At 39.0% G+C, this 25,822-nt stretch overlaps 1 protein-coding gene across 7 annotated transcripts in view; it reads right to left on the reverse strand.

The window, feature by feature from the left end:
• LOC100050174 (TATA box-binding protein-associated factor RNA polymerase I subunit A) overlaps positions 1-25,822 on the reverse strand; it is a 127,145-nt gene that overhangs the window by 26,916 nt on the left and 74,407 nt on the right. For 2 of the 7 annotated variants that reach the window (XM_070255729.1, XM_014738055.3), the window contains exons 1-3: positions 6,954-7,655; positions 5,705-5,837; positions 1,921-2,090 (exon numbers count right to left, since the gene is read on the reverse strand). In XM_070255729.1, the coding sequence (XP_070111830.1) occupies positions 1,921-2,090; positions 5,705-5,825 (291 nt within the window). In that variant the 5' untranslated portion in view covers positions 5,826-5,837; positions 6,954-7,655. Of the gene's footprint in view, positions 1-1,920; positions 2,091-5,704; positions 5,838-6,953; positions 8,253-13,379; positions 13,530-25,822 lie in introns of those variants that run through there. The other 5 variants (XM_070255730.1, XM_023632759.2, XM_014738056.3 and 2 more) reach the window with 5 other exon arrangements.

Genomic DNA, 25,822 nt, shown 5'->3' on the forward strand with positions numbered 1-25,822 from the left:
ATGATGAGCTACCACTTCACAACCACCAGGACGGCTATAATGAAAAAGACAGACAGTAACACAGGTTTGCAAGGATGTGGAGAAGCTGGAATCCTCATATATTGCTGGTAGGAATATAAAATGGTGCAGCCGCTTTGGAAAACCGTCTATGAAGTTTAAGAATTACCATATGACCCAGCCATCCCTCTCCTAAGTATATACCTAAGAGAAATTACAACAAACATCCCTATAAAAACTTGTACATGAATGTTCACAGCAGCATTATTCACAATAACCAAAAAGTGGAAACAACCCAGATGTCTAACAACTAATGAACAGATACATATAATGTGATATATCCATACAATGGAATGCTATTTTGCAATATGAAGGAATAAAGTACTAATACACGCTGTAACATGGATAAACCTTGAAAACATTATGTTCAGTGAAAAACATCATTCACAAACGTCATATATTATACAACTCCACTTATACGAAATGTCCAGAATGGAAAGTAGATTAATGGATGCCAGGGGCTGGAGGTTATAGGGACGAACAGGGAGTGACTGCGAGTGAACAGGGTCTCCTTTTGAGGGGACGAAAATGTTCTAAATTTAGACTGTGGTAATGGTTGCACATCTCTGTGAATATACAAAAAAACACTGAATTATACAATTTAAATGGGTGAATTGTATGGTGCGTTAATGATATCTTAATAAAGGTAGGATCACTCTGGCTGCTATGCTGGAAACAGACTGGGGGTGGAGAAGGGCGAGCAGTCCTCAGGGAGGTGACAGTGGCTGGGATCAAGGGGCAGCAAGGGAGGTGGTGAGAAGTACTCAGACTGTAGGTATATTTTGAAACTAGAGTCAACAGGATTTTCTGATCGTTTGGATATGGTCATGAAAGAAAGATTAACTCCAGGGTTTGGCCCTAGCAATTAGATACATAAAGTAACCATCCTCTGAGATGAGGAAAATTAGGTTAGACAGGGAAGCTCAGAAAATCCCTTTTAGCTCTGTTGGTATGATATGACCATTAGATATCCAAGTGGTGATGTGGAGAAGATAGCTGGGTTAGGAATCTGGACGTGGAGATGTCAGGGCCATAGACAGACAACTGGGAATTGCCAGCATATAGACCAAATTTAAGGCTATGAAACTGACTGAGATCTTTAAGAGCGAGTTCAGACAATGAAGAGGACTAAGGACTGAGTTCTGGGGCCCAGGTCCAAAGGCCAGAAAGAGAAGCAGTCAGAAAAGGAGACTGAGGAATGTCCAGTGAGGCAGGAGAGAAAACTGACAGAGGGCGGTGTCTTGGAACCAGATGAAGAAAGGTTATCACACAGGAAGGAATGATCTCCTGTGTTAAATACTGCTGACAGACCAAGTTAGAGGAGCACTGAGAGTCCGCCACTGGATTTAGCAACATGGAAATCACTGTTGACCTCGACAAAGCAATTTGGGAGAATCAGTGATGCTGGCGGTGGGGGGAGCCTAACTGGAGAGGGCTGGCAGAGAAGAAGGATGCACTCTCTTTCCAGGAGCTCTGCTGAAAGGGAGAGTGGAAAAACGGGGCACGGCCTGTGGAGAAAATGGGGGTCAAGAGATGATTTTAAGATGGAAAAAATAACATTTGTATGATGATAGGAAATATCCTATAGCGAAGGGACATTAATGACAGAGGGAAAGAAGAATTACTGGAATGAATGAAAATACTAAGGAATCTGAGAATTCAAACTATTTTCAGTCTCCTTTAAAATCATAGGAAGTAAAAAAAAGTACACACAAAAATGCCCCGATACAAACTCTCCACCCAAAACTACTTTCGGTAGCTTTTAGAAGAATCAACATGAGACGCTGCAGAAGCTATTCCGGTGGAGCTCAGGAGGCAGGAACTCACAGACCTCACAGTCTCTTGGAGCAGACGAGCACTCACCTCCGGGGCGGCCTGCCTCTTGCAGCTGTCCGAATCTTCCAAGACCTGCAAATAGCTGTGCATGTATTCCGCAGCCTGCTGCCACTGGTGCTTCAGCAGAGCTTCCTGGATAAAACTTAAACAAGCACTTGTCGTCTGCGCAAAATCCTTCTCCTTTTTCCCTCCAGTCACTACAAAGATTAAAGAGACGAGTTTCACCACAGTGACCCCAATGCAACAACTCAAAAACCTTACTTCTATAAGCAGAAGTTTTAACAAGTAGAACAGAGGGTATTACTTAACCCAGGCCACCCCAATATCAAAGCTAGCTTCACTTGTTCTTGTTTTGTTTATCAAAAATTGTAGAAGGATCCGATGATTTTTTATAACAGATCACTATGTACTTTTTTCACAAATAATTCAAGAGTTCAAAGACCAGATCCACTGCTATAACTAAAATCCATCCATTGCTATCTACTTACTTATGTGACTAAGGTGTGTCAGAATTTTCATCATTTAAAACAAAATAGAATTGAAGCTCAATCTTTCCTTCTTCTAGAAATACATACTATTCATCCACAGATACATGAAGTAATTGGATAAAAATAACTATATTTGACTGAGATAAAAAGCAACCAAAACTTACTTTTAATACTTAAATTTTGATAAAACTTTTAATACTTAAGTTATTTTGATCAGCTGTGTACAACTATTAATTTAATGCTATCTCAATCCAGAAGAAATTTTAATACTTAAAACCTTGTAGGATATTAACAAAAATAATTAAAACTAGGTACATACTTTTACTGAAAGAATAAAAGTATAAAACAAAAAGGCACAACACAAAATTTCCATCTATTAAAAGCATTTCATAAATATTTTTAAATGGTTGATGAAAAGTATCACATCCCTAGGCTGTTTAGATTCCACCAGATAGGTAGCTTTATATATAGATATATATATTTTTGCTGAGGAAGATTGGCCGTGAGCTAACATCTGTGCCAATCTTCCTCTATTTTATATGTGGGACGCCGCCACAGCATGCCTTGATGAGTGGTGCATAGGTCCACACCTGGGATCCGAACTTGCAAAACCCAGGCCACCAAAGCGGAGCACGCAAACTTAACCACTATGCCACTGGGCCAGCCCCTCCACCAGATCTATTTTTTAAAGTAATATAATAATTTTATTTAAAGATACCAACATACACTGGAAATTATATCTTTTGCAACTTCAAGTGTAGGATACAATTTTTAGATGGCATTTTAGAACAGTACAAGGTAGTACCTAATTTTCCAAAAAAATAAAAGTAGAGGCCTACTGCTCTAGACTAGCGCTTCTCACACGTTTTCAGTGTGCAAACAAACCCCCTGGGGATCCTGATGCTTGCTACTCAGGGTGATCCTGAAACCAGCAGCTTAGGATCACAGGGAGCTCATGAAAAATAAGCTCTCTGAATCAGAAGCTGCATTTCACAAGATCTACACCCAAGCTCCCAGGATCAGCAGCAACACCACGCAAAATACCTCTTCCCTAAAACCTCATTTATTCCCCTAAAGGAAAATTAATCTCAGGCCAAACTCCCCTCCATCCCTCCAGTGTTCACACCCCAGACTGGAAATCGACTTTAGACACTATTCCTAAATCCTTGGAAAAGTCCCCTCCCGCCTTCCAACTCAGCCTCGTGACCTCAGGAATCTCTCTCACATCATCCTTTTGTGAGCAAAAGATAACAATTGTCAAGGAAAATGCATTTTGATGGAATGAGATACAATAAAGAACCAGCGTCATCAACCTAACTTCTAATGCCCTTGAAAGAATCTGGACACTTGTCATTCTGCCAACAAATACTTTTTGAGCACCACTATGCACCAAGAACTATTCTAGGTACTCAACACACAGCTCTATTCCAGATGGGCCCCTGCCTTTAAAGTTTTTATTCTAGGGGGCACATGCTTCCAAGTGCCAAAAGACATCAGAATAAAAAAAATAAATAATTGTTAGGAAACTGTGTTTTCCTACCATGAGCTAATTATCACTACAGTGTCAATATTACCTGCAACTTTTTTCTCCTTACAAAGTATTTTGGATTTAAGGGGCTGGCCCCGTGGCCAAGTGGTTAAGTTCACGCGCTCTGCTTCAGCGGCCTGGGGTTTTGCCAGTTCAGATCCTGGGTGCGGACATGGCACTGCTCATCCAGCCATGATGAGACGGCATCCCACATAGCACAACCAGAGGGACCTACAACTAGAACATACAACTATATATTGGGGGGCTTTGGGGAGAAGAGAAAAAAAAAAGGAAAAGATTGGCAACAGATGTTACCTCTGTAGATCAGGTACTAATCTTTAAAAAAAAACAAAAAAATTGGGAGAGGAAATGCACATCTATGTATTAAAATAAAAAAGTAGGGGCCAGCCCAGTGGCAGAGCGGTTAAGTTCACATGCTCCACTTTGGCAGCCCAGGATTTGCCAGTTCGGATCCTAGATGTGGACCTACGTGCCGCTTGTGAAGCCATGCTGTGGCAGGCATACCACATATAAAGTAGAGGAAGATGAGCACAGATGTTAGCTCTGGGCCAATCTTCCTCAGCAAAAAAACAAAAAAAGAAAGACAGAAAGAAAAGAAAAGAGAAGTATTTTGTATTTAACAAGCCATCCATAACCTATAAAACACTTCTAAGCATGTAAATTCTGGACTTAAACCTACTTGTTTCTGGACTGACTCAAGCTCTCTAGAGAACAGTGGGGGCAGAAACATGCCCAGGGAGGCCTTAACTAGCAGGAACTTTAGATGACTAGATCTCTGTAAGAACTGAAGTAGCACTCCTTCTGAAGTACCATCCATTCAAACCTGGTTTAAACCATGTGTCTTAATCCAGCAAAAATAAAAGGAGAGGAGAAGAAAGAAACTACTGATTTTTTTCAACACTCACTATGCACAAGGCTCTACGCTAGGCACTTTACATACATTATCCTATTTTTCATATCTCAGACACTAAAAGAATAGGCTTTGAGATCAGACAGGCCTACGTTTGACTCCTGGTACCAGCACTTAGAGGGTAAGTTCTTTGAGATTCAATTTCCTCATCTCTAAAATGGCTGAGCACATAGATTTACTGAGGATTACTTTGCTGAGATAATAAAATGAGATGATACTTGGAGTAACATAAAAAGAAATAGGAGCCAAATTCTAGAAGCCAAGAAATCTCAGGCAAGGGGAAAGAGGGCTAGACTAAGAAGATGTGTTTGGGTGGATCCAGAGGGTAAGGAGAAAAGTGCTGGTTCCAATGGATGCCCAGGAATACACCAGTCAACATGCAGGTAACTGCTTCTTTTATATATTCTGATAGGGGTTTATCTCCTAGAAAAACTTCCTTCTATTTACATTAGAAGAAAATGGGGGAAAATATTCTTTATTTGAAACCTATTATAGATCAATTCTGTTAGGAATTATTTCACTGCAGTTCCATAGAAACTTCTTGAAAACACAGAGACCCTATCTTCTCCATCCATGTATCCCCAATATCTAGCCAATGCCAGAGATATAATAAACGCTCAGTATTGATAGGAAAAAAGTCTATCTACCATAATACAGACTATTGTTTATTAACTCAAAGGAAAATAACTGTAAAAGAAAAAAGAATCTATTTTTATGACTTCTTTTTTGCTTACAGTCTAAAATAACCTCCATATATTCCTATCTTGAAAACCGAACCAGCTCGGTTATTCATTTTTGTATCCATACTGAATCTTATCACCTCCATGCATTAAAGTTAAAATGGTTCTATCTTATTTTACTTACCCACAGTTTCTATATGCTTTCGGAGCCAAGGAAAATGCATTCCTGTTCCAGAGAGCTCACACCTTTCCCCCTGGTCATCCTCTGTTGTGGACTTTATCAATTCTTCACTGAAATCACTCATACCTATCCCAAACTGAGAACATCAGTTACTTTCTGTACATCTTAATCCACAGGCTTCTGAGTTATACAGAAAAAAAACAGCCATCTTTTTATCTAATAAACATCATTTGATCACCAAAATTAATTGCACCTAATAGTTCCTTTGAAGAAAGAAATGAATTTAATTATGTCGGCAAATGGGCTAAATGAATGATCCATTCAAAAAAAAGGACAACTACTACTATATTCAAGAATATACAAAGATGGATACTAACGTTTTAATTTAAAAAAAGTCTAGAGAAGAAAAAGCAAAACGATGCATAATAAAACAATACGACAAGTACAATAATAGTAGGAATTAACATTTATTGGGCCCATTCTATACACCAGGGATATAAATTACCTAATTTAATCCTTAGAGAAATCCTAAGGAAAGTACTATTATTTTCTTCCATTTTCATGAAAAAACTGAGGGGCTTAGCGAAATTATGTAACCTGGCCCAACCCCACAAGAAAGGAGAGGACAATATTCTAGAAACTAGAACACCCAACTACCTAGGATGAACAGAGCTTGGGGTCTGTGTGGAGGAGGAGGCAGAAGACAGAACTGACGGCGGGAAAGAAATCTAGAGTCATTTTCCAAGCTGAGTCTGGACTTCATGCACAAGATGTTCAGAGCCCCATATCCAATCGATTATTAGGTCCTGCTGATACTTGCTGGTATTTCTCCAATCTTCCCTCTTCTCCGCAATCCTCTACTACTACCCTAGCTCAGGACGCCTTCAAACTCGGTCTAGATTACTGCTTTAGCTTCCTAACTAGTTTCCCTGCCTCGAATTCTGCTTCTCCACACTACAGCCACGTAAACCTTTTAAAATCTAATTCTAGGGTTAGGAGCATGGGTTCGAAATAACACCGGAGTCTGAACCCGACCCACATGTATTTTAAGGAGTCGTTCCAGAAGCAGCTCTCCCTTCCCAAATTCCCAAAGACTAAATTGGTGTCACGCGGTTGCCACGGTAACCAAAGCTTCTGCACCCCCTTCGGCCTCGTTCTCGGAACTGGAGGTTTCAGAGCATGCGGAGAAAATAACAAGAGAACACGAGTGAATCTAGCACGGCCCTCCCCGTTGCACTTTAAACGCACACACCTGTCGAAAGCTGGAGCCCTTCTGCAACGCTAAACTCAAGCTCCGGACTCCCGAGCAAGCTGAGCACCCCTTCACCGGAAGCGGAGTTAGAGAGCGCTTTGAGTGAGCATGCGCAAAATCTGCCTGGGGGCGTTCCGGCGGCGCGCAGAGGCAGCCCCGCCCCTAGCTCCTCCCTCGGCGGTGGAGGCTTCGCTGTCCTCGCCACGACCCCAGACGTGACCCGGAAGTGACCGGGTAATGCCGTCCTTCCGTTGGCATGGCTCCAAATTTGTCACTTAGTCCGTTGGAGCCGTTAAATGGCAGACTTTAATTGCAAATGAACATTAGAGTGAGGGCGCCTAGATGAGAGGAGCAGTCAAAAAGCAGGGTGTCACCCGAGTAATTCACTGTACGATGACCTTTCGGTTTCTGCTTGGCTGGCACACTGCGCTGGTCACGCAGGTGTGGCTGGTGGCCCAGACCGGATAAATTTTTACATAGCCTTTTAATTGCTTCCTTGAAATCTTTTTTCTCTTTTATTAAAGTTTTAGCTTGGAATTTAAGTGACTCTGACTGCATCCCCAAAATTTGGCCAAGGATATCTTTTTCCTTCTCAGCAGGGAAGTTCTGTGGACCTGTCTGGGGTCACTTTTCATGAGGAACGTTGACAAACTTACATGAAATAGGGGTCGAAAGTAAGATGGTTAAATGTGAAAAGAGGGCAAGTTGAGGAGCTCTGGGGAAGATGGTCCTGGAAAAGCAGAGACCCATGGGAACAATATATATCTCCAAAATTTGGAGAGTCAGTCTGAGCAAGAAGGGTCATAGCATCAGAAAACAGAACTAGGACTAACTAGTGAAAGTTAAGGGAGGGAGCTTAAAGTCCTTACAAGAATTTTGTTCATAAATAAGGCTGCACAAATAATGGCATAGGCTCCCACAGGAAGCTTTGAGTTCTCCGTACCCTAAAAGTGAACCATTTGAGCAGAATCAGAGTATCGTAGAGGAGATTAAAGGGTCAAATAAGAGTTTGTACAGTGATTCCTTAAAATGCTGAAAATACTTGTCTTCATGAACACTATGCATTAGGTATGGGCTTGCAAGAAAAATTGCTTCTGCCACAACTAGGACCCACAACTAAAAATATACAACTATGGACTGGGGGACTTTGGGATACAAAGGAAAAATTTGAAAAAAAAAGAAAAATTCCTTCTGCTACTCCTTGTGTCATAGGTTCTTGGCTTCACTCAAGCCTGTACTCTAATTCCACAGGCAAGGCTGAGCTAAATGATAATGTCCAGGAGGACACACACATGAAATAACATAGCTGTAAGCATCTAGTCTAGAGGTTTGATCTGGCGACATTTCTTCCCTTGCTGTGGGAAGGTATGAGGTATAATTTCACCAAAACCAACCCAGAGCTGATTTTATATGGCTAGAAATTCGTGGTCTCTCAAAAATAGGGAAAAAAATTCTGATTTAATTTAATGTTCTCAGACAACTCTAGGCAACAGTAGATAAATGAGAAAAAGTCAAGAACTAGTATCTTTATATGTTCTACCCACTCTTCCCTTTTCCATGGTACAATTCTGGTAGAAAATGTGTTAGGGAGAAGAAAGTAAGAAGAAAATGACTATACTATACCACACCCAATAGCATAAATAAGATTTAAAAAATAGGATTTAAAAAAGGAAATGGTCTGACAAAAATGCAAACATAAAACAAAGCATGCAGAAGACTTTCTAGACTCTAATCTAGAAGAAAACGTATCCTAAGCAACAGACAGATGTTCGTGCTAAAAAAGCAACTTAATATGATGATGAATTACACTTTTAAAAAAAACTATTAACTGTTATTTAGAGAATATTATCGCCATGAGCCCTTCAATTATTCCCATAAACCCTTTATTAGACTCCCTGCAAATTAATAAAGAACAAGCTTCAGAAAACCAAACAGTTGGAAAGACATCATCATAAATAAACGATATCACAGTTAATAATACAAACAAGATGAAAAAGGAATGTGGCAAAAATGAAAGCATAAGAACAAAACAGCTCACATAATAATATAGAGAAAAATATTATCCAACTGTGAACTCCCTAAAACACACGGGCTACGATCTCACCCCTGACTTAAGGAAAATCTATATCCTCAAAGGCTCAGCTTCATTTTTTTTGCCCATTTGGTGCCCTGAGCCACTCTATAAAGAAGTCTGGCTATCCTACTGGGGAGAGAGAGGGCACAAGACAACAGAGTCCCTGGAGAATGAAACACCACACAGAGAGAGGCCACATGGAGCCAACAGTCAGCATCGTAATTCCATATGCATGAGGAAGGCCTTCCCAGACCTTGCGGCCCAAATCGGTCACTTGCTCATTTCAACCAGACAGTTGAGTCCAGTCGATAACACATGGAGCAGAGGTGAGCTATTCTCGAGAAGCCCTGTGCAAATTCCTGACTCACAAAATTGTGAGCAGCAAAATGGTGGTGGTTTTAAGCATCTGAACTTATTGATCATTAGCATCTTCCAACTTTTTTCTTCGTCAGTCAGTGTTGTTAGAGATTACCAGTTTATTTATGCTGTGGTCAGAAAACAAACTCTGTGAGATGTCAATATTTTAAAATTTTTAGACATTTATTTTGTTGCCAAAAATATGGACTGTCTTGGTCAATGTTCCATGGACACTAGAAAAGAATGTGTGTTCTACAGTTGTTGAGTGTTGTATATTATCAATGTCGATGAGGTTAAGGTAGTTGATAGTTTTGTTCAGATCTATATTGTAACTGATTTTTCATATAACTATATGAACACTTACTATTAATTACTGAGATCGGCATGTTAAAATGGCAAACCATGTTTGTAGATTTGTCTCTTTTTTCTTTAGTTTTGTCAGCTTTCCTTCACATATTTTGAAGGTTTGTTATTGAACACATAAATGTTTGTGGTTCTTATATCTTCCTGATTAAATAACCATTTTATCATTCTAAAATATACTTTTTATCTCTGATAAAACTCCTTATCTTGAACGAGTTTGTCTGATATTAACATAGTCACGGCAACATTCTCAGCTTACTGTTTGAGTGGCATATCTTTTCCCATCTTTCTACTTTCAACCTACCTGAGTTTTTTATTCAGTGTTACTTCCCTTGTAGACAATAATTAGTTGGATCTTCACATTTTTAATCCAATCTGATAATCACTATCTTTTAATTGGTGTGTTTTATTCATTTATATTAATTGTAATAATTGATGTCGTTGAATTTAAGTCTATCATTTTTCTGTTTCCAGTTTGTCCCCTTAGTTTTTTGTTGCCCTGTTCTCCACTTCCTGCCATTTTTTGGATTAATCAAAGTTTCAGTATTCCATTTTAATTTCTCTGTTGGCTTTTAGCTATATCTCTTTGCATTATTGTTTTAGCAGTATTTCTAGGATTTATCATCTGCTTTCCTAAATTATCACAGTCTACTTAGAATTAAAATTGTGATGCTTCACATAAAATAAAGGAGCCTTGCCACAGTGTAGTTCCATTTACCATCACCCCCAAGTCCTTTGTGGTTTATTGTCTTATATATTCTATCTACAGACATTGTTATTTTTGCTTTAAACAGTTATATGTATTTTAAAGAAATTAAGAGAAGAAATATATATATTGCCTTTCAAATTTACCCATATTTTACCATTTCCAGTACCTTTCATTCCTTCCAGTAAATTATCTTCAAAAGTAGTTGCCAGAGGGACCAGCCCAGTGGCACAGCAGTTAATTTCACACATTCCACTTTGGCGGCCTGGCGTTCACCAGTCCAGATCCTGGGTGCGGACCTACGCATCGGCTATCAAGCCAAGCTCTGGCAGATGTCTCACACATAAAATAGAGGAAGATGGGCACAGATGTTAGCTCAGGGCCAATCTTCCTCAGCAAAAAGAGGAGGATTGGCTGCAGATGTTAGCTCAGGGCTAATCTTCCTCAAAAAAAAAAAAATAGTTGCCAGAAATTCTTCCCATTCCTGTACAATCATGTTGCTTCTTCCATTAAGAAGTAGAGTCTATTGCTCCACCCCTCGAATCTGGGCTGGTCTTTTGATTTGCTTTGCTGAACAAAATATGGGAAAAGTGATGCCAAGCCAGTTCTAGGACTAGGACTTAAGAAGCCTTGCACTTTCCATTTTTATCCTCTAGGAATCCAGCCAACAAGTAAATAAGTTTAGGCTAGATTACTGAATACAGGCCTACCTCTTTTATTGCACTGTGCCTTATTGTGCTTCGCAGATACTGTGTTTTTTACAAGATTTTGAGCACCAGCACAAAGGCTCACTGAAGGCTCAGATGATGGTTAGCAATTTTAGCAATAAAGTACTTTTTAATTAAGATAGACCCATTGGGTTTTTTTGGTGCTATTTCACACTTTTGTGTGCACTGAGAAACAAAAAATTCATGTGACTCACTTTATTGTGATATTCACTTTACTGTGGTGGTCTGGAACCGAGCCCACAATATCTCTGAGGTATGCCTGTAACAAAAACCATTTGGATAGAGGGGGACCCATCCTAGCCATTTCAGTCACCACACCTGAGCCAGCAGACATGTTGAGTGAAGCTATTTTGGAAGTTTCAGCCCTGGCCAAGCTCCCAGCTGAATGCGGCCACATGAGTGACCAGCAACACCCAGAAATGAAGGACCACCCAATTAAGTCCAGCCAAGGCACAGTATCAGGAGAAAGAACAAATTATTATCATTTTAAACTACTAACTTTACATAGTAAAGGATAACTAAAACATTCCATTTCTATTGAATGTGCCATCATCTCCTTTCATCTTAAAGAATTTCTTTTAGCATTGCTTTTAGTACAGGTCTGTTGGTGATGAATTTTCTCAGTCTTTATTTATCTGAAAATGTCTATTTTGCCTTCAGATTGAAGGATATTTTTTCTGGATATAAAATTCTGGATCGACAGTTTTTGTCTTCTGGCACTTTAAGCCCTTCCATTGGCTATTCTTTTTTAACATGACCAACTTGTGTTGGGTTTGGCTTTTTTTAAGGTATGCTTTATTTGGTGAGGAAGATTGGCCCTGAGCTAACATCTGTTGCCAATCTTCCTCTTTTTTTTCTATTCCTCTTTTCTCCCCAAGGCCCCAGTACTAGTTGTATATCCTAATTGTAAGTCCTTTTAGTTCTTCTGTGTGGGATGCTGCCATAGCATGGCTGGATGAGCAGTGTGTAGGTCTGCACCCAGGATCCGAACTGGCGAACCCTGGGCCACTGAAGCAGAGCACATGAACTTAACCACTCAGCCATGAGGCCAGCCCTTTCCATTGGCTTTTGACCTCTTGTTTCTGATGAGGAGTCAGCTACCCTTTTTATCACTTTCCCCATGTGTAATGTATCACTTTTCCCTGGCTGCCTTCAAGACTTTTTCCTCCCTATTTGGTTATTTGCAGTTAGACTCTTCACTGAATTTCCTAGATCTATTTCTTTTTCACTAAATTTGAGATATTTCAGCCATTATTGCTGCAAATATTTTTTCCATGCAATTATCCCTCTGCCTTCCTTCTGGAACTCCAATTTTATATATATTAAGACCACCTGATGTTGATATGTTACTGACTCTCTGTTTATTTTTTTCTGTCTGATCTTTAGAACGGATAATTTAAAAAAAAAAAAAAAAGATTGGCACCTGAGCTAACAGCTGTTGCCAGTGTTCTTTTATTTCTTCTTCTTCTTCTCCTCCCCAAAGCCCCCCAGTACATTGTTGTCTATTCTAGTTGTAGGTCCTTCTGGCTCTGCTATGTGAGACACCACCTCAGCATGGCTTGGTGAGTGAGACTAGGTCTGTACCCAGGATCCAAACCAGCAAAACCCTAGGCTGCTGAAGCAGAGCACACGAACTTAACCACTTGGCCACAGGGCCCTAGCATGGATAATTTCTATTGATCTATCCTCAAGTTAACTTTTTGTTGTTTTTGTAGTGTCCAATCTGCTAAGCCCATTTAGTGAATTTTTCATTTCAATTACTGTACTTCTCAGTTCTTGGAATTTCTGTTTTTTAAACAAAGTTTTCATTTATACACTGATAGCCCTTATCTGTTAACTCCTTACTATGTTTTCCTTTAAGTCCTTTAAATTATTTATAAAAGCTACTTTAAATTTTTTTTCTGCTAATCCCCAAATCTGGGTCATCTCACAAATATCTTTATAGCCTATTTTTTGTTTTATGGTTCACATTTTCCTATCTCTTTGTGTGTTTGATAATAAGTTATATGTTGGACATTTATAGATAATACATTGTAGGGAGTCTGGATTATATTGTCTTCCTTTAAAGAATATTACTTTTTGTGTGTCATGCAGATTAAATATTGGTAGGTCCTTTTGGTCATGTCCACCTTGGTACTACTCATTTTCAACGTGTGTCTATTTTGGTTTTAAACTCAGTCATAACATGTGCCACTTACTCTTTTGCATGGTTCTTTCTCTTATGGCTTGATTCTGGATTCTCAGTCAAGTGCCCAACGTGTCAGTGAAGTTGCTGCTCTCTGGCTGGGCTGGAAGCCCAATGTCTCCCGGCACTGCATGATCTTTAGCATCACTCTTCAGCCTTCCCTCTGCAGCAGACAAACTTGGCTAAGCCTGTGGAGTCTCACCTGGCACATTTGTATCCTCAGTGAATTCCCACATAGGCTTCTAGTATTACCGTCCCCCCAGTACACACACACACACACACACATACACACACACACACCCCATCAGCTCAGTTATTCTAACCTACAAAATCCCAGCCACTTCAATAACCTTGACCTCTGATAATTTTCTCTTCATGTCAGCGAGACTATCACTTTACTCAGCCCCTGATTAGGGAGTTTACCCTGTGTGTTTTGTTCTTAAGGATCACAGCCATGTGCTGCCTGGTTATCAGTGCCTGGAAATAGTCACACTAAGTAGTTTGTCTAGTTTTATACTCTTTTGTGGCAGGAAGGCAAATCCAGTACCAGCTACTCTATCATGGTTCAAAGCAGAAGTACTAAATTTCCTGTATCTTTGTCCACCAACAGTAATAGGGACACTCAGTTAACAGGCCAAACTACATAGAAACTTTGCAATGTCTCACAGATTCAACAACAATTTCATTGTCCATGGGACTTAAAATCAACTGAAGGAGTAAACCTCAAAATAGATCTCTGAAAAATAAACTGGCCAAAATTTGTAATTTAATGAGACCTAAATGATCCTATTTCTACCCATAGCTTTATGAGCATGAGATCTACAATTACTAGAAAAATAAAAACTAATGGATAAACTCATAAAATGTTCCACTACAATCCAATAGACGGCCTCATATGATACTTTCATATATTAGATGATAGTTGTGAAATTATTACAAAATACTAATGAACACATTCCACTCATGGATTAAAACATCCTTCCCAACAATTTTGAAGAACTGTGTCATTATCTACAACCCAAAGATTAGATACACCTCAAAATTCTCTAGAAAAGACATTTCTTAAATCTCATCCAAATGAACTTCCCCAGGTGTTTTTTACCGTTGACATGACAAAAGCTTTCTAGTCCTAAATGCACATCGTCTACAAGGAGGAGACATTGGTCCTCGACAATTAACAGCTCCTTGATCACATTTCATACAACCCACTCTAGACATAAAAAAAGAAAAAAAACCTTATACATGTTTTCTGCAGACCTTTAACCTACAATCTACAGTGGAGGTCAGCAAACTTTTTCTGTGAAGAGACGGTAAATATTTTAGACTTTGCAGACCATACAGTCTCTGCTACCACTATTCAACCCTGCCGTTGCAGCACAAAAGCAGCCATAGATAAATGTAAATGATCGAGCATGTCTAATAAAACTTATATTTACAAAAACAGGTGGCAGGCTGGATTTGGCTGTAGGCTGTAGTTTGCCAACAGTTGCTCTAGGGTACCAATTAATGTTTATGCTCACAATAGAGGTTTGGTTGGGATACATACATACATACATACAATTTTAAAGATACGCAATTATATGAGTGAGGATTTTTTGTCCAAAAAAGAGATCTACTAAAAAATAATTATCATAGATCTCAGTCATTATGATAGTCATTGGCTCTACATTGTTTCTCCTGGGTGCTCTAAACAATTAGTAGATGTCAATGCTAAGGAGTAATTTTGCTGTTCTATTTTGGAGAAACATGATTATAATGGGGCAAAATGGGATCAGCCATCATGAAGATGATATATATTTATTTAATTACAATTGTTCTCATAGTAACTCTACGTTCTGAGTCTAAACCTAGACCCCCTAAGTTTTAATTGAGAAGCGTGTTCTTTTGTTAAGAATAAAGAAAAAACCCTCTACCTCCATTCCAAATAACTCAGCATGTGTCCGTGATTTGACTATTAACACAAAGAAAAAACAATACAATTCATTCAGATTTAAGTTTAAGATAAGATAATACAGAAGAGGGAACAAACGTGGGAATGTTGAAGTAGAAGGATTAGACCCCTCTTGGAGGAAGTGTGAGATGTCCCTTAAGGTGGTATCAGCTTTAGTGACAAAAACACTGTAAAGCAAAGTCGTTTGGATCTACAAAAGACTTTTTAAAAATAATCCTTTCCTTTTAGCTGATAAGAGAAACTACTGAATACAGAATATTTACAATCACAGGTGCTTGTTAGCTGATCAGATTTTAAAAGTCTCAAACAGTGCATCTCAGCTGGGAGAGTGGTACTCTTCCTACCAAGGGGAGTTTTGAAATGCATGGAGGCAATTTTTATTTTGACAATATTTATTTTATTTTATTTTTATTTATTTTTCAGGACTAAGGATGCTACTAGAATTTCATGGCCAGAGCCAGGGTGGTTGTATATCGTGCAACTGGGTGGAATGTCCCACCTAAAATGCCAATAGAGCTCTAGCAAGAAATATTTGCCTAAACAAGTAACGTGCTCTGGTCCCTTACTTAACTGCGACTGTGTTTTCCTACAATTCAATTCAATTCAACCTAAAGGGATAAAGGCTTTCATACCGTCAAATTGTTTTATTACCCATTTAAATGTCATTCTTGGTTTCTTTAGTTTGTCAATAATAGTAAGTGCATTTAAGATAATTATGAGAACTAAATAAAAGCATGACTAGTGTAGAAGCTTAATGATGACTACAGCTTATACTTTTTACTAAAGACTTCAGATTCATCGGAAATGGCCATGAGAGTCTCAGATATCCCAACAAAATTCTCAGCCTCTGATCACAAACAAACGAAAAATTGGAGGTTTTGTGATAACCACCATCATTCTTGCTTCTTCCAAGAGAGTTGGGCCAAAAATATTTTAAACCCTAAAACACAATTTTAAGTTTTGCTTTTCTTTACAATAAGTTTACGCAAAATAGTGGACAAGTATATGGTACAGATCTGGTGTTAATTTTTAATCCCTGCTTTCTAGAGCCATGCTATCTTTAAATGTGCCTCGTCTGAGTTGAGATGTGCTGTAAAGTGTAAAATACACCCCAGATTTCAAATGAAATAAAGAAGGTAAAATGTCTCACTAATAATTTTTATATTGATTACAAGTTGAAATAATAATATCTTGGATATATTTGGTTAAATAAATGTATTGTTAAAATTAATTTCATTTGTTTTGTTTTACCTTTCTAAAGTGACTTGTAGACATTTTAAACTACATTTGTAACTGGCACTATATTGCTATCGAACAGCATTGTTCTAGAGAATCAGTGAGAAATCCGAGGTTATGGTTAGATTCTCTACGCAAGCATTGTGATTTGAAGTCATTCATCCCTCCTCTTAGGCATTCCATGCTATTTCGTATACGATGTAGATTTAAACAGGAAGGAGCTTTCATGCTTGGAGAAACTCTTTACGTTTCCAGTTTGCAATTGCTCAGTACCCGCACTTGAGGACAGTCTTCATAATGGTATTTATGTTGCTGTTCCTAATTTTCTGCTGCATGTACCGATTAAAATGCTGAGGATTCAGGAGATTGGCTTTGTCTCGCTATGTGATCTGTAACAGGCCTGCTGTGCTTGTATGTTACCCTCAAGAACAAGTATTTTCTCCCTCTCAGCCCTCAGTGTCTCCTCCCGGAGGTGCTTTTGACTTGCCAGGCACAGCTTGGGAGGCTGTGAGTGGCCATGCTGTCTTCTAGCAAGAAGGGAACAGTTTCCAGGGGAGGTACTGTCTAAAAATGTCTCCTTTGTCACAAAGGCATTGATTTGCTGGGACTCTTCTTGCACCGTCAGCCATCCTGGTTGGCTGTAAAAGCCTGGCTGTAAAAGCCTGAGATTTTGCTGTTTGATTATTTAAACACATAAATGGGCAACTTTTTAATATATGATCTCACTTGCTTCTTACAGAAACACTGTGGAAGTTTGAACATTAATCCCAATTTTGTAGATGAGGAATCTGAGACTCAGAAAAGTTAATGACCTGCCGAGGATCACACAGTTAGACTTGTGATACCTAGTTTAATGCTTTTGATTTCCTTCCCTGCCTCTGCTATAGTCCTAGTAAGGAAGGAATTCATATCTGGAAAGCGTAAATGGACAAACAGTCTGCACTGTGGAAACTGAGTTGTACAGGCCCCACCCTGGAATTTGGTCTGGTTTTGTTTCAAAGCACCAAATATTTGACTTCTGTGAAAATAGTGCCAAGGTAAATTAGGCAGAACCGGAAACAGGAACTTATCTATAAGCCCATAAGTTAGTGGCAACTTCAGAGGTTTGAGTTTCTTTCTTCGTACGATAGAAACTGGGATAATATTTGTCAGGACTAGACAAATAGTACATGCTGATAGAAGACTTTGCCTTGTATATGACTCACTCCCAGTAGAACATAATCCTTTGACATGACTTCCACATGGCTTTTTAATTATGGGGATGATTTAACCCTACTGGCCACGCCCAACACAAAACTCCATTCTCCTTGGCTTTCAGAACACAATACTTGCTTACATTCTAATTCAGTTATAAAATCCCTTAAAGTCTGATAGCTTTGTTTTTTACTCTCTTAAGTCTAAATTCTTGTGCTTGATTTTCAAGGGCTTTTGTAATCTGACCTACCCTAGCCCCCTAAATTTATCTCCCACTATTCTTTAATTGGATCATTTCACACTAGTAAGATTAGGTCTCCCTACTGTCCTTTAAACATTACTTTTTGCTCTCTTTTCTCCTGTTACTTTCCTCACTTGCTGTACTCTCTTTTTAGAATCTAAATCCTACCTATTCACCAAGACCTAGCTTAAACCGCACCACCATCATTTACTTTCCTCCTCCTTTTAACTCTTTCGTGCTTAGAATTTGCGCCCACACGCATTTTAGCACTTACTGTGTGGCAGGGTTCCTTGTCTTCCCCATACCCCCATTATTACTGTGGATGGTGTTTGGCATCAGCAAGAGAGATTTATATATCTTTTAGGAGTTTCCACTCTAAAGAATATAATGAGGATCCAAGTCATCCTTCACCCTTGGAGGTGGAGCCAAGACGGGGCCTCCTTGGGCACGGGTGTAAAAGGTGGACCCATCTCCTAAACACTGGCCACAAAGGATGACACTGGACACAAAAGAAGCCAGAAATCTGGGAAAAGAAATGAAGGGAAGAATATCTCAGGATTCCCAACAGGAAATGATACTGTGCAGGCTGACTTGACAGAGTAAAGAAATGTATGTTTGTTGTTTTTCTAATTTACACTGTATCATAACCAATCACAGTGTTTTATTTTTATTTATTTTTTTTCTTCTTCTTCTCCCCAAAGCCCTGCAGTACATAGTTGTATATTTCGGTTGTAGGTCCTTCTGGCTGTGCTATGTGGGATGCCACCTCAGCACGGCTTGATGAGCGGTGCCATGTCCACGCCTGGGATACGAACCGACAAAACCCTGGGCCACCTAATCAGAGCGTGCATACTTAACCACTTGACCATGGGACGTCCTCCATGGTGTTTTTGTTTTTAACTAAGACGTTTACTAGGATTTACCTGGTTTATGACTCTTCAGTTACTTTTAAAGATAGCTGTGTCTTATCTCTTTCTGTCTAATATTACAAACTACTTTTCCCCATATAGTTTTTGACAAATCTATTGAGGTATAAATGATATTTAAGTATTTAAATTGTGCAGTTTTCTGAGTTCTGACACATGCATACACACCTGCAACCATCACTATGATCAAAAGAAGGAACAAATGCATCACCCCCAAATTTCTTTGTGTCCATCCCTTTCCTCCCTGCCTGTCATCAAGCAGAACTGTCATTATAGATTGGTTTGAATTTCCTAGAATGATGAATTCTTTTAGTTTTTGTTTGTCTGAAAATATATTTCACCACCTTTTTCCTTTGTTTTGTTTTGCATATCTAGAAATTTGCTTTTTGGCATGGGAGTCTTTTCTTGTTTTATTTTATTTTTTTTGAGGAAGATTATCTGAGGTAACATCTTCTACCAATCCTCCTCCTTTTGCTGAGGAAGGCTGGCCCTGAGCTAACATCCGTGCCCATCTTCCTCTACTTTATATGTGGGATGCTGCCACAGCATGGGCTGATAAGTGGTGTGTAGGTCTACACCCAGGATCCAAACTGGCAAACCCTGGGCTGCTGAAGTGGAGTGTGTGAACCTAACCACTATGCCACTGGGCTGGCCCCTCTTCTCATTATTTTGTAGTAGCATTATTGGCATATAATTCATGTAACTAAACAATTCACCTATTGAAGTGTACACTTCAATGGCTTTTAATATATTCACAGAGCTGTGTATGATCATAATCAATTTTAGAACATTTTCATCACCCCCAAAGAGACACCTTATACCCTTTATCTGTCACCTTTCAACACCCCTGTCTCTGCCAGCCCTAGACAACCAAAAATATACTTTCTGTCTCTGTAGATTTGTGTATTCTGCACATTTCATATAAATGGAACCATACAATATAGGCTCTTTTGTGGCTGGTTTTTTCCCTTAGCATGATCTTTTCAGGGGTCATTCCTGTTGTAGCGTGTATCAGTACTTTGTTCCTTTTTTACTGCCGTTGTATTGACATGCCACATTTTACTCATTAGTTTGTCACGTGGATGAACATTCGGGTTGTCTTCATTTTGGGCTCTTATGAATAATGATGCTGTGAATATTTGTGTCCAAGGTTTTGAGTGGATTTCACAGCTTTTTGGTTATTACCTAGGAGTGGAATTGCTTGGTTATATGGTAACTCTGTTTAATCTCTTGAGGAACTGCCAGATGGTTTTTCAAAGTGGCTGCACCTTTTACACTCCTACCAGTAATGCATGAGAGTTCTGATTTCTCCACATCCTTGTCAACATCACTATTATCTGTCTTTCTTATTATAGCCATCCTAGTGGGTGTGAAGTAATATCTTATTGTGATTTTGATTTCTATTTCCCTAAAGGCTAGTGATGTTAAGCATATTTTCATCTACTTATTGGTCATTGTATATTTTCTTTGGAGAAATGTGTATTCAAATTCTTTTCCCTGGGCTTTTAAAAATTGAGTTATTTAAAATTGGGTTATCTGTCTTTTTATTATTGAATTTTAAGAGTTATTTATATATTCTAGATGCAAATCTCTTATCAGATATATGAATGGGAAATATTTTCCTCCTTTCTGTGTGGTTATCTTTTCACTTTCTTGATGATGTCCTTCAAAGCACAGAAGTTTTAAATTTGATAAAGTCCAGTTTACCTTTTTTTCTTTAGTTGCTTATGCTTTTGGTGTTCTGTCTAATGAATCATTGCCTACTCCAAGATTTCTCCCTATGTTTTCTTCTAAGATTTTTATAGTTTTAGCTGTTACATTTAGGTCTATGATCCATTTTGAGTTAATATTTGTACGTGGGGTAAGGTAGGGTTCACTTTCATTCTTTTGCATGTGGATATCCAGGTGTCCCAGCACCATGTGTTGAAAAGGCTTCACCTCATGTCTGGAAAATATTTCACTTGGTATACAACTCCAGAGTGTCATATTTTTTTCTTCCAGCACTTTAAATATGTTGATTGACTGTCTTCTGGTTTCCATTTTTTGAATGAAAAGTCTCCTGTCACTGCTTCTCTGAACATAATGTGTCTGATGTCTGTAGATGATTTTCTATTTTTTTTCATTACCACTGGTTTTAACCAATTTGATATGCATTGGTGTTGTTTTCTTCATGTTTCTTGTGCTTAGAGTTTGTTGAGCTTCTTGGATCTGTGAGTTTTTATCAAATTTGGAATGCTTTCATTCATTGTTTCTTCAAACCTATTTTCTGTCTCACACATCCTTCAGGGGCCCCAATTACATGTATATTGGACTGATTTGAAGTTGTGCACATTGATGCTCTGTACATTTCTTTCAATCTCTTTTTCTCTCTGTGTTTCATTTTGGAGAGTTTATATAGTTATGTCTTCGAGTTCACTAATATTTTCTTCTGAAATGTCTAATTTGCTATTAGTCTTATCCAGTGTATTTTTCACCTCAGCCATTGTTTTCTTCACCTATGTTCGATTCAGATTGTTGCTATATCCTCTATGTTTCTCCTTTACATGTTTATGCTTTCCTATGGCATCTTTAACATATGGACTAAAACTGTGTTAATGTCTTCGTGTAAAAATTCTCTCATCTGTGTCATTTATGAAAGTTTCTATTGATTGATTTTTCTTTTCATTATGGGTTGTATTTTTCTACTTCTTTTCATGCCTCATAATTTTTTATTGGATTCCAGACATTGTGAATTAACCTTGTTGGGTGCTGAATATTTTGTATTCTTTTAAATATTCTTGAGCTTTGTTCTGGAATGCAGTTAATTTACTTGGAAACATTTTGATCTTTTCAAAGCTTGTTTTTTTTTTTAAAGATTCTCTCCTGAGCTAACAACTGCTGCCAAACTTCTTCTTCTTTTTTTTTTTTTTTTGCTTTTTCTCCCCAAATCCCCCCAGTACATAGTTGTATACTTTGGTTGTGGGTTCTTCTCGTTGTGGGATGTGGGATGCCGCCTCAACATGGCCTGATGAGCAGTACCATGTCTGTGCCCAGGATCATAACCGGTGAAGCCCTGGGCCACTGAAGTCGAACGCATGAACTTAACCACTTGGCCATGGGGCCGCCCCCTCAAGGCTTGTTTTTAAGCTTTGTTATAGTAGCTTTCAATCTTAGGCTGATATTTTCCCCTTTACTGAGCACTGTACCTGATGCCCTATTTATTACAGGTTGTCTACTCTGGCTGGTGGGAGCACAAGCTATTCTCTTCTTCAACAGTTGTTCCTCCTGTCCTCTGGTAGTTCTTTCCCTGGCTTCAGGTAATTCTTCACACACAGGTGCTTATCATTACTCACTTGAAGACCTGAGAGAAACCCCCTGCAGATCTCTGGAGCTCTGACTGTACAGTTCTCTCTTGTTTATTCAGCTCTCTTCTCTCCTGTACTCTTCCCTGAAAATGCCAGCTGACTTGACCTCCCCAAAGTTTCAAATCTGTCTCGTCAACAAGGAGGTCATCTGTTTGAGTTTCCTTTCTCTAGTTGTGGCCTGGAAACTTTATCCAAGGAGTAAGCGAGGGCAATCACAGCACTCACTTTATTTGCTCCACTTATCTTGGCTATCATTGTCCTACAGTGTTTGTTGTCCAATGTCTAAAAATTATTATTTCATATATTTTGTCCAGGTTTTTAGAGGTTTAATGTGGGATAGTAAACCTGTTCCCTTTTACTCCATCTTGGCTGGAAGCCATAGTCTTCAATAAATACTTTCCACCATTCTCTGGACTCAGAGTGGTTTCATCATTGGCAGTAGACTGAGTTCTTTCTGGTAACTTCAGTGTTAGACCTTCTGGATGCCCCTGGGCAGGCACCATGGGAAGTTTACAATGATATGTTATTATGCTGTCTTCTATTCTTTCAGATGTGTTTGTCTTGTCTTCTCAATCAGACTGCAACTTCTTTAAGATCAGGAACCCTCCATATCTTATATTTTTATGTACACCCTCAAACTAGACACATTTATTTTTTTAACTCTTACTTAATCTTTACCCAATGAAAATTCCATCTGAAATGTTAACAAATAACATGCTTGAGATTAGAATTTATGTGAAACATAATTGAATGCTATTAAAAATGAGTGCTGATTCATCCATTATAATTATATATCCTGGCAGAAAGAGTTACCACCACCACCCTCATTGTGGTCTGCTGAGAAATTTTTTCTGATTAACCACCAAACTTATTAATATCTAAAGGCAATAATAATAATAAAAAAGAATGGAGATAAAGCCCTGGAAAATCTACAAACTAAGCAGCTAGTTCTTCAGTAACTAACAGCTCTCATCCTTCGTATCAAAGCATATCTAAATATCAAAGTAAATATTAGTAAAGTAATATTAAATTAGATCATTTTGGAATTTTTCTTTTTCCACCAATGAATTGTCATTAATTCTACTCTAAATAGAAATAAGAAAAATTAAAATTATTTTTATCTGCTTTAATATTCTGGTAGTATATAGGAAAAAAGCACAGTGCAATTTCATTTGCTCCCTTCCCAACAAATATGCTCTCAATCAACAATGAATATATTCCAATAAATATATTCCAGGTTCTGTTCCCCATATTGAGGATGTTGCTGAAGGGAAGACACAAAATGCCTTGGTCTCGTGGCATATTCCCTCTCGGTACTATTTATATATGGAGACTCTGTGTAGGTTAATAGTGTAATATATTTATAATATATGAGGAATCATATGTTCATCCAACAAATCATTTTTTGAGTACCTCATACATTCCAGACATTTTCCTAGGCACTTATGTTAGAGCAGTGAACAAAATGGACAAATTCCTTGCTCCCATGGAGCTTATATTTAGGGTGAGGGGCCATCAAATAGATAAACAAATGTCAGGCAGGTGGTAAGTGCTCTAAAGAAAAATACAGCAGGATGATGGGCGGGATGTTCATGGAGGGAGCTCTCTTCTATGTAGGGTGATATCAGGGAAGGCCTCTCTAATAAGATATGGAGTTGTTACAGACACTTGATGAGATGAGGGAACTAGTTAGCCAGGTGGACTGTTTGGGGGACCTGTTCCAGGTTCAGGGAAAATTGCAAGTGCAAATGCTCTGATGCTGGTGCGGGCTTAGTGAGTTTGAGTGGAACAGCAAAGCAAGGGGACGGTGTTAGGAAATGGGGCTAAAAGGGATGAGGGGGGTCAGATCAAATAAGACAGTGCAGTCCTTAATAAGGTCATTGCATTTTACTTAGAAGTGGTGAGTCATAGGAAGGTTTTGAGCAGAGGGGCGACGTGACCCAATTTCTATCAGGAGACAATCACTCTGGCTGCTCCTGAGACGACAGACTGTTGGAACGCAATGGTGGAAGTAGGGCAAACAGTGAGCAGGCTGTTGCAGGTCTTCCAGGTGAGAGATCACGGTGGTTCAGCCCTCATGGCCAGCAGTGTCAGCATAGGCGATGGTGAGAAGTGCTCAGATTCTGGATGTATTTCAAATGCTTATGCTGAGTGAAAGATGTCAGACCAAAAAGATAACATACCATGTGATTCCATTTATACCAAACTCTAGAAATTACAAATCACTCTATAGCAACAGAAGGTTGTTAGGAGACAGGCAAGAGCGGGGAGGGAGGGATGACAAAGGAGCATGAGGACTCTTGTAGGGTGATGCATATGTTAATTATCTTGATTGTAGTGATGGTCTCATGGGTGTATACGTATGTCAAGACTTATCAAAGTGTACATTTTAAATGTGTGCAGTTTATTGCATGTCAATTACACCTCAAGAAAGCTATTAAAACAAAGAGTGCACGATGTTGTCTGAGGGATTGGACTTAGAGTGTGGGTGAAAGAGGTGCCAAGAATGGTTTGTAAGTTTTTGACCTGAGCACCTGCAAGATGAGAATTAAAGTGCCATTTACTGAGATAAAGAAGACTGAAAGGAACAGAGTTTGAGAGAGAAAATAAAGAGTTTGGTTTTTAACATTTAAGTTGAAGATGCCTATTAGACACATCTGACATTCTAAAGCAAAGAAACACATAGCAAAAAAGAAATGAAGAATTCCTAAGGGCACTACACTTGAACCCTTGGTGACCTTATCTGTCACACATTTTCTCCTGATAGTGTGGGAACTACACAGGACCAATGGCACATCTCATGGCCCCTATAGACAAACAACTGTGAGCATCTTTGTGAACATCCCATCTTTTCCTTTATTCAACACTGTGGATCGTATGGACGGGCCACAATCTTTCCTCTTGCTTTTAAAGAATCCAGTGAGTTTGGGAAACCAACTGGTGGGCCTGACTGGCGTTGGAGGTTGATGAATAACCTTAGCAGAGACGGCAGTGAGAAGACCCTGGTCACGGACAAAGCCCTCCAGCCCCGGCCAGGACATTGTAGCCACTCTTCCCTGGAGTGACTGTGGGCTTTGGCCTTTTCTTTTTTGTGCATATACATAATTCACTTACGTTGTGATTTAAGCAAGATTTTGCTTCCCCCAGTCAGAAAGAAAGTCCAAAAATCATAATGTTGCTTGATAAAGGCTCTGCAGAGTTGTGATGAAAAGGGCGGGTACTACCTGGGTTTGAATCTTAGCTCACTCACTCACTAGATGTGTGAATGCCTCAACTGACTCATCCCGAAAATGAAGGTGGTTAACAGGATCTACTACTGTGAGGTACAACTGTTGTGATGATGCGAGGAATCAACACATATAAAGACCTTAGAATAATAACACCCACCAGGGCCTAAAGAAAACACTCAATAAATGTTGACTGCAATTAATTAGTTTTTCTCTATTCTGACATTGATTCTTGAGTTGTTTTTCTTGTCAATTGGTTTCCACTAAATTGTGGGCTTCTTCAGACAAGGACCAGAGATCTCGTCTTTTGACCTACGTCTTTCCCCACACCACCCTC

Source organism: Equus caballus, chromosome 30 (genome assembly GCF_041296265.1).
Source record: "Equus caballus isolate H_3958 breed thoroughbred chromosome 30, TB-T2T, whole genome shotgun sequence".
Classification (NCBI taxonomy): Eukaryota; Metazoa; Chordata; class Mammalia; order Perissodactyla; family Equidae; genus Equus; species Equus caballus.